General features: G+C 58.2%; 1 protein-coding gene and 1 long non-coding RNA gene across 4 annotated transcripts; one reads left to right on the top strand and one right to left on the bottom strand.

Moving 5' to 3' along the window:
* Positions 1-2,770: 2,770 nt before the first annotated feature.
* Positions 2,771-15,715, top strand: BNIP3 (BCL2 interacting protein 3). Of its 3 annotated transcripts, none has more exons than XM_025467674.3 (6): positions 2,771-2,840; positions 11,044-11,194; positions 11,655-11,739; positions 12,989-13,095; positions 13,166-13,315; positions 14,691-15,715. In XM_025467674.3, the coding sequence occupies exons 1-6, from the start codon at positions 2,786-2,788 to the stop codon at positions 14,734-14,736; spliced, it is 594 nt and encodes a 197-aa protein (XP_025323459.1). In that variant the 5' UTR covers positions 2,771-2,785; the 3' UTR covers positions 14,737-15,715. The 3 variants fall into 3 exon arrangements, with proteins under 3 accessions (XP_025323459.1, XP_025323461.1, XP_035563850.1); XM_025467676.3 differs by lacking the exon at positions 2,771-2,840 and adding an exon at positions 3,835-3,992; XM_035707957.2 differs by lacking the exon at positions 2,771-2,840 and adding an exon at positions 9,762-9,888.
* Positions 4,061-9,643, bottom strand: LOC125753911 (uncharacterized). Its single transcript, XR_007406737.1, has 3 exons — positions 4,597-9,643; positions 4,461-4,522; positions 4,061-4,403 (listed from the first exon to the last, which is right to left on the bottom strand). It is a non-coding gene; the product is annotated as an uncharacterized LOC125753911 (long non-coding RNA).
* Positions 15,716-15,952: the final 237 nt, after the last annotated feature.

Below are 15,952 nucleotides of genomic sequence, written 5' to 3'. Positions count from 1 at the left end.
TCTAAGAACTTGTTCTCCTTGTAACGGGACATCATTGCAAACATTGTTTATTTACCAAGGCTTTGACTGGAATGTCATAGCTGAGGGAGACACGCATAGACTCAGATGGCATCAAACAGCTTACAGGAACTAAGGTTGACTTTATGAAACTTGGAACCATAAATCCCCTTGGAACTATTGGCCTGATGCCTGGTTACGGAGTCCCAGCAGCCTCACCAGGTGAGTAGAGAATGTGGCTCCCTGGCAGGTGCAGGAACCTCAGGATACCTTGGGGACCTTGTGAAGACAAATCCATTCACAACTACGGGTATTGCAGGCACGTCCGATGGCAAGTACTTGGTTTGGCTCCTGGCCTGGAGAGGCTACTAAAAGTTCAACGTAGGGATTCCTTATAAAAGTTCCAGCAAAGCAGAACCTAAAAGATCTATATGGGGGCGTCTGGGTGGCTCAATCCATTGAGCGTCTGCCTTGGGGCCAGGTCATGATCCAGCCCCAGGTGTGGCTCCCTGCTCAGTGAGGAGCCTGCTTCTCCCCCACCCTCTGTCTGCCACTCCCCCTGCTTGTGCTCGCTCTTTCTCTCAAATAAATAAATAAATAAATAAATAAAAATCTTTAAAAATGTAAATAAAGTCACAACCCAATATAGTTTCTTTAAAAAAGAAAATAAACTATTTCTTTATAAACCTAATGGAAATCTACCAGAAAACTCCTAGAACTTTTTTTTTTTTTTTTTAGGAATTAAACTAATTAGGCGTATTGATATATAAAACACATGGCAGGGACACCTGGGTGGCTCAGCGGTTGAGCATCTGCCTTCCGCTCAGGGTGTGATCCTAGGGTCCTGGGATCGAGTCCCACATCAGGCTCCCTGCATGGAGCCTGTTTCTCCCTCTGCCTGTGTCTGTGCTTTTCTCACTCTCTCTCTGTGTCTCTCATGAATAAATGAATAAAATCTTTAAAAGAAAGAAAAAAAAGACAAGGGTTTTATTTTTATTTATTTATTTTTAAAGATTTTATGTATTTATTCATGTGAGACAGAGAGAGGCAGACACAGGCAGAGGGAGAAGCAGGATCCCCCCCCCCCGCCCCCGCACCAGGGATCACGTCCTGAGCCGAAGGCAGATGCTCACCCACTGAGCTCCCCAGGCGCCCTTAAAACAAGAGTTTTCAAGATCATATGAAACTCCCAGAAATGCGATGTCCTGGGATGATGCTATTACCTTGAGACGTTGTGTGTCACAGAAATGACCAAATTTCCTTCATTGCCTTGAAGTGAGCTCTCCTCAGATCTAGAATGAGGTTTGTACAGACAGTCCTACTCTACTCAGATGCTTTATTTATTTTTATTTTAAAGATTTTGTTTATTTATTCATGAGAGACACAGAGAGAGAGGCAGAGACACCGCGGGGAGCTCTGCAACTGTGGCTCGCCTTCTGTGATACTATGGGGAAAAATGATCTGAGGCCAGGTTTCTAATAATGTTAGGATCATAAGACGGGGCTGGGTAAAAATGTCCAGAACTAGTGAAAAAGCTGTATGCAAGCAGAACAAGAATCGGTTGGTTACATGGGAATAAATGAACTAAGGAGGACTATTTTAATTTTTATGACTTTCTGTTGACTTTTAAAAAAGTGTTTTGTTTTTGCAGATTTTAAGACCACTCTTGGGATCCCTGGGTGGCGCAGCGGTTTGGCGCCTGCCTTTGGCCCAGGGCGCGATCCTGGAGACCCGGGATCGAATCCCACGTCGGGCTCCCGGTGCATGGAGCCTGCTTCTCCTTCTGCCTATGTCTCTGCCTCTCTCTCTCTCTCTCTCTCTCTCTGTGTGACTATCATAAATAAAAATTAAAAAAAAAAAAAAAAAAGACCACTCTTTATCTTCAGCGGGCTCGCAGCAAATTGACAACATCTTCCTTTGTGAACAAATGGAAACATTTATCTTCCGTCTGTACGTCTGTACGTGCATCTCCCGGGGTGCATGAATTGGCGAGTGAATTTATGTGCACGGGCGCCACAAGAATCTGTTCCCTGTACACAGGACATGGGTGGGAATCACTATTTTTGCTGCATTAATCAATAATCAGGCCAGGTTTTCTGACAATTAGACAGACTTGGTCTACAAATTAACGTTAATGGGAATATCTCTGGTAAAAATGAGGGTGACTGTAGACTGTGGACATTTGCTTCTAAACAGGACTGCGTCGATGCCTCGCGGCTGCTGTGTGGCTGCAGTTCTGCAGCCGAATGCTGTTCCCTCACCTTTCCCACTTTGGGTCATTGCAGATTAAGCACAGCTCTTTCCCCGGGAGCCCCGCCAACCGAGGGCGAGCCCCTCGGGTTAAAGCAGTGCTGATCCCGGCATGCCCCAAATAACACCCTTTGCTGCTCTTTGCATGTAGGATGTACAGGGTAAGCTGCTCTAAGTGTGGATGGTGAATTTTTCAAAATTCCTTCAGGGAACGCAGGAGCTTCAGAAAAGTCTGATGACCACTGGCCTGAAAACAGCCCTGCTTTCCCCGCGGGGAGCCCGCTTCTCCCTCTGCCTGTGTCTCTGCCTCTCTCTGTGTCTCTCATGAATAGATAAATAAAATCTTAGAAAGCAAAAACAAAAACAAAACAGGCCTGTTCCGGGGCGGGGAAGGTGAGCGTCTGCACAGGGTCAGTTGTGCAGGTCTCCCCGTCAGCATCACTGTCACCACCACCAGCTCTTTCCCCTCCCACTGTGCTTTCCCTGGACCCCCAACGCACTTGCAGGCTGCTCCCCGGGATGCGGGCACCTCCCCGGGATGCCCTGGGTCGGGGTCCAACAAGCCCCGGATGGCACTTGCAGGAGGGCCCCAGGTGAGAGACGAAGCCCGCTTGCGGGAACCTTAAACATTCCCGGTAATTGTCCATAGAGAGTTCAGAAGGCTTATTTATTTATTTATTTATTATTTTTTTTTAAAGATTCTATTTATTCATGAGAGACACAGAGAGAGGCCGAGACCCAGGCAGGGGGGAAGCGGGCTCCGTGCAGGGGGCCCGACGCGGGCCTGGATCCCGGGGGCCCGAGGTCGCCCTGGGCCGGACGCGGTGCAGAAGCGGAGCCCCCGGGCCGCCCGAGGAGGCTTATTTAAAACATGTGTAGGTTTTGCTAAGGCTGCAGGATGTGCCGTCCACGAAAATAAGCAATCAAATGAAATCTAAGACAATTATAATAGCATCAAACCCATGAATATTAGGGTCTCGGCGCGCTGCAAACAGAGCCCGGCCTGGAGCCCGCGGAGGGCCTCGGGGCGGGGCGGGCTCGGTCCGAGGACGCAGCTCCGAGCCGGGGACCGTGGGTGCGCAGACCCCGGGGCCGTCCGGGTGGGGAGCGGGCTCAGGGGGGTCCGCATTTGTGGGCGGGCACGGGGGGGAGCAGGGCGGGCACCGGGCGGTGGGGGGGGCGGGCACCCGGCGGGGGGGGGCGGGCACCCGGGCTGCGCATGCGCCTGGTCCGCCCTGCGCGCCGGGGCCGCGCTGCCCCCGACGCTCCCCGCCCGCGGCCCCGCCCCGTCCCCGCCCTTCGCCGCGCCTGCGCACGCGCGCCTCGCTCCTCAGGGCCCCGCCTCACGCACGCGCGACCTGGGCCTCAGATCCCGTTCTGCGCACGCGCGCCTCGCCCGTCAGCGCCCGTTCCGCGCACGCGCGCTGCGCTCCTTAGGCGAGCCCTGGCCTCGGCCCGCGCACGCGTCGCACGCGCCGCACGCGCCCCGCGCGCCCCTCGTCGTCGCGCACGCGCAGGCCCCGCCCCGCGGCCAATAGGCGCCGCCGCGGCTGCTCCGCTGTTTATCCGTCGCGCGTCCGGCGGCGCGTGTCAGTCGGTCCGGCCTCGGGCTGAGCTGCCCCGCGCCCCCGGCCCCGTCCTCGGCGCCCGCCCCGGCCCGGCCCGCCCCGGCCCGCCGCAGCGCCGTCCCTCGGACGCCATGTCGCACAGCGGGACCCCCGGGCTGCAGGAGGAGAACTTGCAGGGTACGGGGGGGCCCGGGGGGCTCGGGGGGAGCTCGGGGGCGGGGGGGTCCCGGGGCGCAGCTGAGACCGAGCCGCGGCCGCCGTGCCCCGCCGTACCTGGTGCTGGCTCGGGGGCGAGGCCGGAGGCTCCTGCCGAGTCGTGCGGGTCCGACGAAGCCGCCGCTGGCTCCGGGGTGGCGGCTGTGGGGACGGCCTGGGGGGCGCAGGGGTCCCCGCCGCCCGGTCCGCCGCCGCCCTGCGCGCCGAGACAGACGGGGCAAAGGGGCGTCGCGGGCAACGGGGCTCCGGGCTCCGCTTGGGCCGGGCGGTCGTTCCAAAACGGAGCTTGAGATCCATCTGTGGGTGGAAAGACACAAGCAGAGGGTCCGGGCTGCGGGCCGCGCAGAACCCGCGACACCCGCCCCCCCACACCTGCACCCCCCACACCTGCACCCTGGCACTGCACCTCCAACACCCGCCCCCCCACACCTGCACCCTGACACCCGCCCTCCGACACCTGCACCTCCGACACCTGCACCCCGACACCTGCACTCCAACACCTGCCCTCCTGACACCTGCACCCCGACACCTGCACCCCCGACACCTGCACCCCCGACACCTGCACCCCCGACACCTGCCCTCCTGACACCTGCACCCCGACACCTGCACCTCCGACACCTGCACCTCCGACACCTGCCCTCGGACACCTGCGCTGCCCTGTCTGGGTATCTGGGGCCCAGGGCACAGGCCCTGCTGGCTCCTGGCACCACCAGCACGGTGGCAGCCCTGCCTCCCTGGTCTTGTCCCCGTAGGGCCGCCACCTGGCCCCTTGGAGTCCCCAGGGCCCCGGGAGGAGCCCGGTGGCCCATGACCTTTGTATTCTCTGAAGCAAGAGTAAACTAAACAAAATGAGCGTGTAAATAAGCATGGAGAGGGCCGCACGGACCGCTGAGTGAGTGTTTCAGGGCTGTTAAAATCCCGATTTCAGGTAGACCTAGCGAGCTGCCAATTACTTTTCTTGTTCCTTAACATAGTTTTACCGAGCACGATGTTGTCTCGCGCAGTGCGTAACGTGTCTTTAAAAACTGCGACCACTTTTTACAAGTTCCACAATCCATAAAATTCAACATTGACTCTTCTCTTTTTTGAAACAAATACTTGGATTAAGGGTTTAAATTTTCTCCGTCCCCTGTAAGATCCAAGGGTGTTGTGTAGACTCTGCCTTAGGATCATCCTCTTTCTAGGTATCAAGCTCCTTATTTCCCAACATTGTATATTTTGCTCGCAGGCTGGGATTTGGTGTCTGGAATGTTGAGCGTCCCTGGGGGGGGCCCAGATCTCCTTTCCTTGACTGACCCCAAGCTGCTGAGTCATTGGCAATGCAAAACTGCCAGCTTATGAGTTAAAAAGATTTGTTTTTCTGTTTTGCTTATTCTATAAAAAGATGGTTACACACTGAGTGGAAATTCACGTTTAAGGCTTCTTGGGCCGGTCTCTCGAGTGTACGTGCTGCAGGGCACTGGCTCCGCATCACCCCCGGGTGGGTGGAGTCACTTGCGTCACATCACGTGGGGCCACCGCACAGCTGCCCTAAGAAATGTGAGTCCAGGCCTGGTTCCTGGCTGAGGCAGCGCCTGTCCCCTCTGCTCTGATTTGATCACCTCTTGTTGATGTTTGAACCAGGTCCTGAGCGAGCCCTGGTGAGCCTGCAGACTACAGCAGACCTTCCCTGCGGAGTTAAGGGCAAAATTGTTCCTTCCTACCCCCGTCCGTTCCGGTCTAAGCTGTCGTCTGGCAAGATAACGCAAGTGCCTTTCCCCTTAGGCCTGCGGCTGCCACGGTGCTGCCGGGAGACCGAATCGAGGGGAGGGGTTGCATCACTGACGCCCACGGGACCCCGGAACACCAAGCCCATGTGCTCCTGAGCACACGTCCCGAGTTGCTCCTTGCCTGCACAGTCCCGCGGTTCGGTTGTCACAGGCAGCCCACCGTGGGCAGAGGGGTCTGAAGAGAAAAAGTGAGTTTCTTTTCAAGGGAAATGATGGTGTTGTGGAGTGTACCACTGAAGGTGTTCTACACACTTAGATCCTAGCCCAACACCCACATCTCACAGATGGCCTCTGTGAGGCCCAGAGGCTAAGTGGGAAATAGGGCAGGCGAGCGACCGCAAGTAAAGGACGCGTCGGGCTCGCCACGAAGGGCCAGTGGGATGCTGGGAGCCTGGGTCCACATCCTGTCACCAGGCTCCTCGGCCACCACCTGGCCAGAGGAGACGCAGGCTTAACCAGGCCTTGTTCGCAACCAGGATCCTGAGTCACCCTGTGGACTCTTGAGTTCAGAGTTGGAGGTCACGAGTCTCTTGTTCTTCTCCCACTTAACTTGAGGAGCTTTTTAAAAAATTTTAAAAGACTTTATTCATCCATGAGAGAGGCAGAGACCCAGGCTCCATGCAGGGAGCCCGACGCGGAACTCGATCCCGGGTCTCCAGGATCACACCTGGGCTGAAGGCGGCGCTGGACCGCGGAGCCACCCAGGTGCCCCCACTTGAGAAGCTTTTATTTACTATATATTTTCTAAAAGTTTTATTCACTCACTTGTAAATAATGGTTGTATTTACAGAAAGGTTTTAGAACCTGCCGTTTGGTAAATCAAGCCCCCCCTCCCAGAGAAGAGGCCCTCAGAATAGGGTGCCAGGGCTTCGCAGGGCGTTCCCCCCGGGATGCCCCAGCTTCACCCACGGCCCCGTGTTCTTTCTTCATCCCACTGCCCTGTAGGTTATTGGGATGCCTGCCACCCCCGTGCCCTGTGCTTTCCAACCCTGGCTGCCCAACATCGCCGTTACGACTTTTTCACAACCCCCGCTCCAGCGTTCCAAACCAGAATTCGGAGTGCTGGGCCCGGCTTCGGAGCAGCGGGAGAGCCGGCAGGGACTCTGCACAGCCGGGCAGACGCTGCCCCGGGAGGTGGAGCGGGCCGGGGCCAGGGTGCCCTGGGGTCTGTCGTGGTAGAGGCCGGTGGGCACCTCATCTCTAGCTTGTTCAGAGGTGTGACGTGGGCTCACTGTGGCTGCCGTGCGTCTCGTTAGCGCTGGGAGGCGGATGGGGGGGGCTGAAGGCAGGAGGGGCTTCCTTGAACCGCTGCCTGTTGTTTTGATTATACCGAGTTCCTTAATAGTTATTTGTGATTCTGAGGGAGCTTTCTGAGGTGTCGAAGCAACCTTAATTCTCTTTCTTGCTTAAAAAGATGAGTGATCCTAACAGTGGCGTGATGTGGGCAGACTAACAGCGAGCCCGGTGTCCCCTCACCAGGAAGTGTGCTTCCTGCCCCGTTGTTGCAGGTTAATAATAAAACTCTCATCCTAGTAAATCATTCTTGGAATACAGCTTTTGGACCCAAAGCCTTTGCTATAGACTGTAGTCTAGAATGGGATTTTTTGTTATCCTAGGATGCTTGGGGTTTATTAGGACGTGATTCTTTAAAACACGAGTTTGTCTTATTTGAGTCTTGAGTTGGCCCTTGTCACATAACAAAAAAATACATACATGTCTGTACCTGATAGTGTTACATGGCAGTTATATCTCGGTGTATTTCTTCTTTTTTTTAAAGATTTTATTTGTAAGTAACCTCTACACCCGAACATGAAATGTGAACTCACAACCCGGAGATCAGGAGTTGCACGCTCCTGACTGAGCCAGCTGGGCACTCCAAATATATCTGCTTAAAAAAACGTATGTGGTCTGTTCCCTGCTTCCTGGCACAGAGCTCCAAAAATCCTTGGAATTTCTTGAGTAATACTAGTGGCTTATTGATAAAGAGCCCCTTTGGAACACATGGAGTCTGCTAGTGAGGTGACTTGGTGGGGCCCTGGGGCCACCCCACGTGGGTGGGAGCAGAGGGAGGACACCCCCTCCAGGGACGGGAGGGGCGGGAGATTGGTTGGCAACACTTCACAGGAGAAGGTGCGGAGACTTGCGTTGGTGAACGTGCCGGCGTGCTTGGAGCTTGGCCTCCCTTCCTCATACCTGCCCCGTGTGTCTTTTCAAGAGTTGGCTCTTTCCGAGTTGTATCTTTTTAAAAAAACATTTGAGAGAGCAAGCGAGGGAGAGTACGACTTGGGGGTTTGGGGGAGAGGCAGCGGGAGAGGGAGAAGCAGACCCCCCTCGGAGCCCGGAGCCTGGTGCGGGGCTGGATCCCAGGGCCCGGGCCCGGGACCTGAGCTGAAGGCAGAGGCTTCACCGACGGAGCCCCAGGTGCCTCGGGTTCTGTGCTTCCTAATAAATGGGTAAATGTAAGGAGAACGTTTTCCTGAGATCTGTGAGGTGTTCCTGGGAACGACTGGGCCTGGGTGGGTGTTGGAGGAGCCCGGCCATCCGTGCACAGCTGCTGTCTGCTGGAGGCGCCGTCTTGTGTGGCAGTGGGATCGAGTCTTTGGACAGCCAGTGGGAGAGCCACCCCCATGCCACGTCAGGTTCCACTGATGGCAGGCAGCCCGCGGAGTCGGCGGCGCACCTCAGCGTCGAGTGCGTGGAGGCAGGCCGGGCGGCGGGAGAAGCCACGGAGCCGGGTTGGGAGTGTGCCGGGAGCTGGTTTCCTAGCTGCCTGGGCGTCCCCGGGGAAGGACTCCCACTCTGGAGCTTTCATAATGAGGGCTCGGGGTTAGGGGGCAGCAGCCTGGAGGAAAGCCGTCAGACGCGCGGTCTCGGGGTGCCGGGGCGGGTGGCCCCGGAGTCCCCGCAGCTCCGCGGAGGCCCTGGCCTGTGCGCTGGTGACGAGCTTGTGCGCCCGGGCCCGCGTGAAGCGCTTGGGAAGTTGAAGGGGCAAGCCGTGCGGCTGGGAAGCCTGCGTGACATTTTGTTGGCTGACTGGGAGGCCGACGTAAGCTGGCTGGTGGGGCCTGTGCTTTGCTTTTTTTCTGATTAACGCGACGTGAGAATAAGGTACAGAGGGCAGGTGAGGATGCTCTGCAGAGACGTGCAGTCGGCGAGCCGGGAGGTTCCCGGGGTGGAGGGGGCGGCCCTGCGTGGGGCTCGGGCTGGGCGCCGCCGTGCCGCGGAGGGCCGTGTGCTTCCGTGTTGCTTGGGAGTGAGGCAGCTCGGCGTGACCGTCGCGGGACAGAGTGACTAGGGACGCGGCTCCTGGGCTCTCGGGTACCGGCTGCCGTCTCCGCGGCCCGCCTTCGTCTGACAGGTACACGGCGCCGGAGACCCACAGACTGGAGCCACAGACAGACGGTCGGGCTCCGAGACAGACGTGTGCACGTTGCCAGGAAGCAGCACAGCAGAGGGTGCAGGGGCAGGCGGCTCGGGGCGCGGGAGCAGCCTCCTGGAGGGCCACACGCCCAGCGGGAAGCCGGGCTTGGTGAACCCAGGCCTTGGGGGGGGGGGGGGTCCCCGCAGCACCGATCTCCGTGGCCTCAGCAGGAAGAGACTGAAACTTCGGATTAAAATCAAAGACTGTTGTTGCTCAGAACACGGCATTAGCTCTGTAAAGGCAAGGCCCAGGGAAGTCACCTGCGGCCTGTGCAGATGAAGAGCGGCTTGTGTCATGCACGTTGAGCTTCTACAGACCGCGGGATTTTTGAACAGCTTCTGTATGTCTTTTTCTTCTTTTCAGAGAGAGAGAGAGTGTGGAAGGGCAGAGGGGCAGAGGGCGCGAGCGTGCGCCTCCCTCTGAGAGGGAGCCCGATGCAGGGCTCCACCCAAGGGCCCCGAGAGCATGATCGGAGCCGGAACCAGGAGTCGGATGCTTGGCCAGCCGAGCCGCCCGGGAGCCCCCTGAACAGCTGATGTAAAAGCTGCTGTGCAAATGGCCCGTAAACATGACACGGTGGCCGGTTTCATGGGAGATCAGAGAGATGTAAAAGGAAGCACACAGGACACGGTCACAGAGACTGGTTGTGCCGAGTGTGAGGCTGCAGGTCTGATGTCTGGTGTCGTTGAGGGGGCTCACCTGGGTTCAGTGGGCAGGGCGGGCGTTTCCCGGTAACACGGGTGTGCACGTGCTCCTTGAGCCCAGCGCCCCGCTCCTGGGCTGACATGGGCGCGTGGACGCCGGGAAACACCAGCAGTTACGGGGCCCCCGGGGGCTCTGGCAGTGAGGGTCCGACTCCTGGATTCTGCTCAGGTCGTGAGGTCGCGCCCCAAGTCCGGGGCATCTGCCTGGCATTCTCCCCCAGCCCCGCTCCTCCTGCGCACGCGCGCTGTGCGTCTCTCTCAAATCTTAAACCCTAGCAGTCGCGGAGCAGGCCCCGTCCTGCGTGGACGGTCGTGGCGGAGCCAGAGGGTGTGTCTGTTCTCAGGTCCCCACAAGTGCTGCCGGCCCCGAGGTCCTGGGCTCTGCTGGGCTCCTGGCGGTCGGGGTCATCTGAGCCTCCCGGGGGGTGGCCAGGGGCCCGCTCCTGCGCCCCCCAGCAAGGCACCCATGCAGGCTGCCCTCCCCGCCCCGCCCTGTCCCAGGGCCCTGCAGCGGTGAGGGTGCCCTGGGCCGTGTTTATGTCAGCATGACGTCCAGGTGCGCTCGTGAGGACCCAGGCTGCTGAAGGCGACAGCCTCACTCGCGGGGGTGGTGGGTCGGGGGTGGTGGGTGTGAGCCTCTGTCTCGGTAAGTGGGTGATCGGAATCTGCAAAACGTGGGCAGCAGCAGCTCGGGGGGCTCTGGCTCCGGCTGGACTCGCTGGGGGACGGTCGGTGAGCAGCCCCCCTGGCTCTGCGGAGCTCGCGTGTCCGGCTTTTGGTGGAGGGGACCCAGAATCCAGTCGGGGTGGAGTTCTGTGGGGCCTCGGGATCAGCGTGTTTCTGGTGGGGAAAGAGATGGGAAAGAGATGATGTGAACCTTACAGACGTCAGTCTCTTCGGCTCTTGTGGACGTGAGGGCAAGACTGCACCGCGGTCAGCCGGCCTGCAGCGGCCCGTGGCTTCCCGGGTTAGCGCTTCTGGCCACCGGCTGGGGACCCGGCGCCGGGGCTGGCTGGGCGTGCGTCCCCACACCCCGGGTGGCAGGTGGGCTGCTCCTGTGCCAGCGGAGGCTCCGCGGTGGGCGGAAAACCCCCAGCATGGCCTTCCTGTCCCCTCAGGCTCCTGGGTAGAGCTGCACTTCAGCAACAATGGGAACGGGAGCAGCGTTCCAGCCTCCGCTTCTATTTATAACGGTGACCTGGAAAAAATACTGCTGGATGCCCAGCATGAATCTGGACGGAGTAGCTCCAAGAGTTCTCACTGTGACAGGTGGGCATACACACGCGCGTCTGTTCCGGTGCTGACATCACGGGGGACGAGCAGGGCCGGGTCCAGGAGTGGCCTCCGCCCTCCTGGTCTGTGGGCGGACCGCGGCAGAGCTGAGGGCCCCTGCCCCTGCCCCTGCCCCTGCCCCTGCGTGTCCTGCCTGGCCCCCTGGCCACCGCGAGCTGCCGTGCGTCAGTGCTGCCAGTGACTCCCGGTGGCAGGGCTGAGTCAGAAATCAAAGGTCAGCTGCTCTCGGCTGTGCAGCGGGGCACAGAGCCAGTGCGGGAAGGCGGCCGTGGGGAGCCCCCACCCCCCACTCTGGCTGCCCGATGCCGGCCTAGCCCAGCTGAGGAGGGCGGGGGCTGGGGCCTGGTGCCGGTGCTCCTCCTCTCGGAGGCTTTGCCGGTCACGAAGGACAATGTTCACGTTCTGCGCCTTCTCCCGTTCTCCTGTCTCTGCGCAGCCCTCCGCGCTCACAGACCCCGCAGGATACGACCCGAGCTTCGGAAGTAGACACCCACAGCATCGGAGAGAAAAACAGCTCCCAGGTGGGCCGGGGTGCTCGTGCTCGCAGCACGCTGCGGGTTTCCAGTGACTGAGGAGACCAGCGTGTGCTGTAGGCAAAGGCTCTTGCCTTTTTTAAAGCCATGAGGTGGGGGCCTCCCGACACCCGAGCTGACCAGAGGAAGGGCCGGCCTCTGCTGCCCTGCCCTGCCGCCCGGGGACGCCCGGGGACGGTGGGTGGCTTCTGCAGCCCAGACAGGGCCACGCGGCCAGTGGGAAGGGCACCTGGGTGCCCCTCGGTGGGTGTCTGTCCTGGTGGGGGGTGGGCTTTCGTGTGTCGGCTGCTCGGGGGAGCCTGGCGTGACCTGCACACTCGGGCTCTGCTGATGCGCTGGGACGCCGTCGTTGCTCAGACCCCGCCTCTGGCCGTGCTGACTGGGGCTGGCGCAGCTCCGTGCTAGGAGTGGAGGCCGCGGCCCCTGAGAACGGGGCCCCCAGTGCTGGGCTGCGACTGCGCCCCCCCGGGCCCTGGCCCCCAGGACTGCTGCACCTGCGAAGGAAATGTTTCCTTTGGCTGTTTTCAGTGATGATGAGAACATGAATAGTTGATGTCTTTTTCCATATTTATTTCAAAATTTCTGAGGAAGCAGGGTCTTGCAGTTGGTACCACTGAGACCCTTGATCCCTGGGGTCTCTCCTCTGGGCCTCCCGCTCACCTGGGCCCTCCTAGCACCCTCCCTGGTCCCCTGGGTGCCCTCGGGGTGCCCCCAGGGCCGCTGCTTGGTTTGCCTGCTGCATTCCAGAGTATTTCCAAAAACGGAAGCAGTGCTTTTTCTGATTTTCAAGAGGAATTGTACTCAGGTTCAGTTTTTTAAATGCAAAAAGGGAGAAAAGCACCTGTGCTCCTCCTTTCTAAAGTCCCTTATCATTGGTGTCTTGTCTTAACATATTTTAGATGTAGCTTGAGACGGCAGGTATGTGTAAATGTGCTTTTGGTTCTGTCCCTCCCACCAAACACAACATCGGCCCTTCAGAGCTGGCGGCACTCGCTGCCATCGTGTCCACGGCCGCGCCGGGCCTGCAGATGGCTTTCACTTTCTCCTCCTCCCCGGCCCTGTGGTCAGCGTCTCTGTGGGGACGCCTTTGCCCTCACCTTGCACAGCTTCCTCCAGACCATGTTTGCAGGCTGGGTGTCTGTGCGGCCGGGGGGGAGGGGAGCCAGGCCCCACCTGCCCGCCCTGCCCTGCGGGACCCACTGCGCGCTGAGCACTGTTCACCTTGCTTCTGTCGTAGTCTGAGGAAGATTATATCGAGAGAAGGAAAGAAGTTGAGAGCATCTTGAAGAAGAACTCAGACTGGATTTGGGATTGGTCAAGTCGGCCGGAAAACATCCCCCCCAAGTGAGTGTCTCCAGTGGCGTGGGGTGTGCGTGGACTCCGCGCGGCAGCTCACTGGCCTCCTTCTCCCCAGGGAGCTCCTGTTCAAGCACCCGAAGCGCACGGCCACGCTCAGCATGCGGAACACAAGCGTGATGAAGAAGGGGGGCATCTTCTCGGCGGAGTTCCTGAAGGTCTTCCTCCCGTCCCTGTTGCTGTCTCACCTGCTGGCCATCGGGTTGGGGTGAGTGAGGCCGGGCGGGCCTGTGTCCTGATAAGTCTGGGTCCAGGGAGTTCCGTAGGCCTCTTGCTCAAGTACAGACTGTTTGTCGGTTATGTAACGCAGGCAGGCGAACAAGGCCCAGGTGCTGAGCCCAGACCCTGGAGGACCCCCTCCCAGTCCCCGGCCCCACTGACCTGCCACATGTCCCCCAGCGCAGCCCAGCTCTGGTCATGCTTGGCAGTACCAGGATGCAGACCCCCTTGTCCCCGGCGTCGGCTCAGCCCGGCCTGGCGAGGCGGGCGGTGGCCTGCAAGCCCCAGTGCGCATGGTGTTGCACCGAATCCGAGGAGCTGGCTGGGCCGACCGGGTTGTCACAATGGGCACCTGATGGAGGCAGGCGTCTGGGGCCCAGAGGGAAGCAGGAGGAGGAAGCCCCTGAAGCACGGTCGCCCCCATCTCCCAGATCCCGCGAATGGGGCAGATGAGGCCCGGGCTGTTCCAGGGCTCACCGGTCCTGCCAGGGGCTGCCTCACCCACCAGCCCCGTGGGAAGGGAGCACGGGGCTGGGCTGCCTCGCCTACCCCCCTTCTGGGCCTCAGACCCTTGTCCTGGGAACTGCCCGGGACAGCTTGCCACGGGCCAGGGCCTCCTGACAGTAGTGGCCAGAGGGAGAGCCCTCCAGGGGCCTAGGCCAGCCCCATGACCCCCTCGCTGCCCACTCGCAGCTTCATTCTGCCCGTGCCCCTCCGAGCGGGTCCGCGTTGCCTCTAGAACCGGCAAGTCAGGTTCTGTGGGAGCCGGGCCTGGGCAGCCCCCCCAGCTGGCGTCCCTGCCTCTCCCCGTTGCTGCCCGGCTGCAGAGCTTGCTGCTGCCCCGCACCTGTCACGGCCGCCCCCTCGCTCATGGGCGGCGGCTCCCCAGCAGGCCCCCTGGCAGGATCGTGGGCTGGTTCCTGCGCGCTCCCAGCCGGCCTGCTCCCGTTTCCACCCCCTCCTTCCTGGGAGCCTGGCACTTGCGCCCCTTACCTTCTGGGTCCCTCTCTGGCTGGGGTAGATGCCTGAGGGGTGGGTGGCGGTGAGCTTACAGCGATGCCTCACGAGTGTCTGTTGGGTCAGTTTACAAGTAAGGGGACCGGCAGCACCGCTCTGTCCTGAGGGCACGTCCGGTTGGTTAGTGGCCGCCTCTACTGGTCCTGAGCACGCCGCGTGTCAGAGCAGTTGGATTTTTTCTAAATTAGATCATGAAATACACAGTGCCAGATTATGAGGCACGTGATACAAGACTGCGGACACCGTACCAGAGGTTTTAAAAACAGGTAGAAGGTGGCGGGTCCCGACCGCGGTCGCCGTAACCAGCATGAGTGCCCTGCTAACTGCTGATTGCTTTCTCTGTGAAGGATCTACATTGGAAGGCGTCTAACAACTTCCACCAGCACCTTCTGATGAAGAGTCGGAACCTGGCTTTTTTCCTATAGCGGGGATTTCAGTTGGAGGCTGCGGCAGCACCAACGGAGAGCGGTCTCGGTCCGTGGGTAGCTGCGCCACTTGTTTGGTCTGTTTGTTCTTAAATGCTGCGTTGCTAATTTAGTAGAAAGAAAAGACAAAAACCACGCTAACCTGTAATCATACAATGGGATCAATTACTAAGCATGTCATACTGATTAACATCTAATAATTTGGTAGTAAATTTTGTTTGGCTATTATAAATATCGAAGTATAAATAATTTTAACACTAGATACAACACATGTAGTATTTTAACAGAAATTACGTGTCACCAGTTATTCAGTTAAAATACTTTATATTTGAAAAGAATGAATAATGTTTATTAAAATGACTACATAAGGGGTTTATCCCAAATGAATATTGTGGCCTTATATTCACACAGTTATAGGAAACACTACATTTAAGTGGGTGCAGGTTGTCTTTACTAAAGACAACACTGAACTCTGCTGTTCCTGGTTACGCAGCGGAATCCGAGGAGCAGATACAGACCCCACTGTACGGTTCGGACACTTAGCAGCCGTCCTGGGCAGTCCGTCTCCTGTCCCGGGCGCCTGCTGAGGATCCTAACTCATCACTCTGGATTGCTGAATTTAGTCTACTCTTTGTGTTTGGTTTTTGTGTGCTCTTAGAATCAGCTTCATTCTAAGCAAACCTGTGTCTACTTCAAAAGACTGGAAATAGAAAAAAATAAATCTTTGCCAAATCCTTCAGAGATGACTGTAGTCACATGGCTTAAATGAAATGTCAAAAAGCTTTTTGATTAAACCAGGCATCCGCCCCGTTGTCACCGTTACCTTTCTGCCAGCATGACCTCTTAAAGGCTGCCTCTTGGGCGTACTGTGTATCCTGTTGTGTATTTGTTCATTTCCACACTCAATTCAGTTGTGTTAAAATAAATAACATTTTAAGTTTTTAAAATTTCTGTTCATATTTAAATGATTACCTTGGACCTAGCAGCTGACAGCCACCTCATTGGGAGAAAGCTGGATGAATGGCGTCGGAGTTCTTCATGTAACTTCTCTAGAAAAGAGAAAGATTCAAGTCCCGTGGACGCTCTGGCCAAGCGAAATGCCCTTGTGACTCACAGCAGATGTTGTATTTGCCTTCCGTCAGAACCGAAGGGGCTCATTCCTCTGCTACTTGTGCCTGGAGTGT

The sequence above is a fragment of the Canis lupus genome, chromosome 28 (assembly GCF_003254725.2).
Source record: "Canis lupus dingo isolate Sandy chromosome 28, ASM325472v2, whole genome shotgun sequence".
NCBI classification, from domain to species: Eukaryota; Metazoa; Chordata; class Mammalia; order Carnivora; family Canidae; genus Canis; species Canis lupus.
This window is presented reverse-complemented; position numbering and strand designations above follow the sequence as displayed.

Coding starts and splice junctions, on each gene's coding strand:
- BNIP3 (XM_035707957.2), top strand. CDS start 9,777: ATGGCCCGTAAACATGACACGGTGGCCGGTTTCATGGGAGATCAGAGA. Junction 11,195..11,654: donor AAGAGTTCTCACTGTGACAG/GTGGGCATACAC, acceptor GTCTCTGCGCAG/CCCTCCGCGCTCACAGACCC. Junction 13,316..14,690: donor CTGCTGGCCATCGGGTTGGG/GTGAGTGAGGCC, acceptor TTCTCTGTGAAG/GATCTACATTGGAAGGCGTC.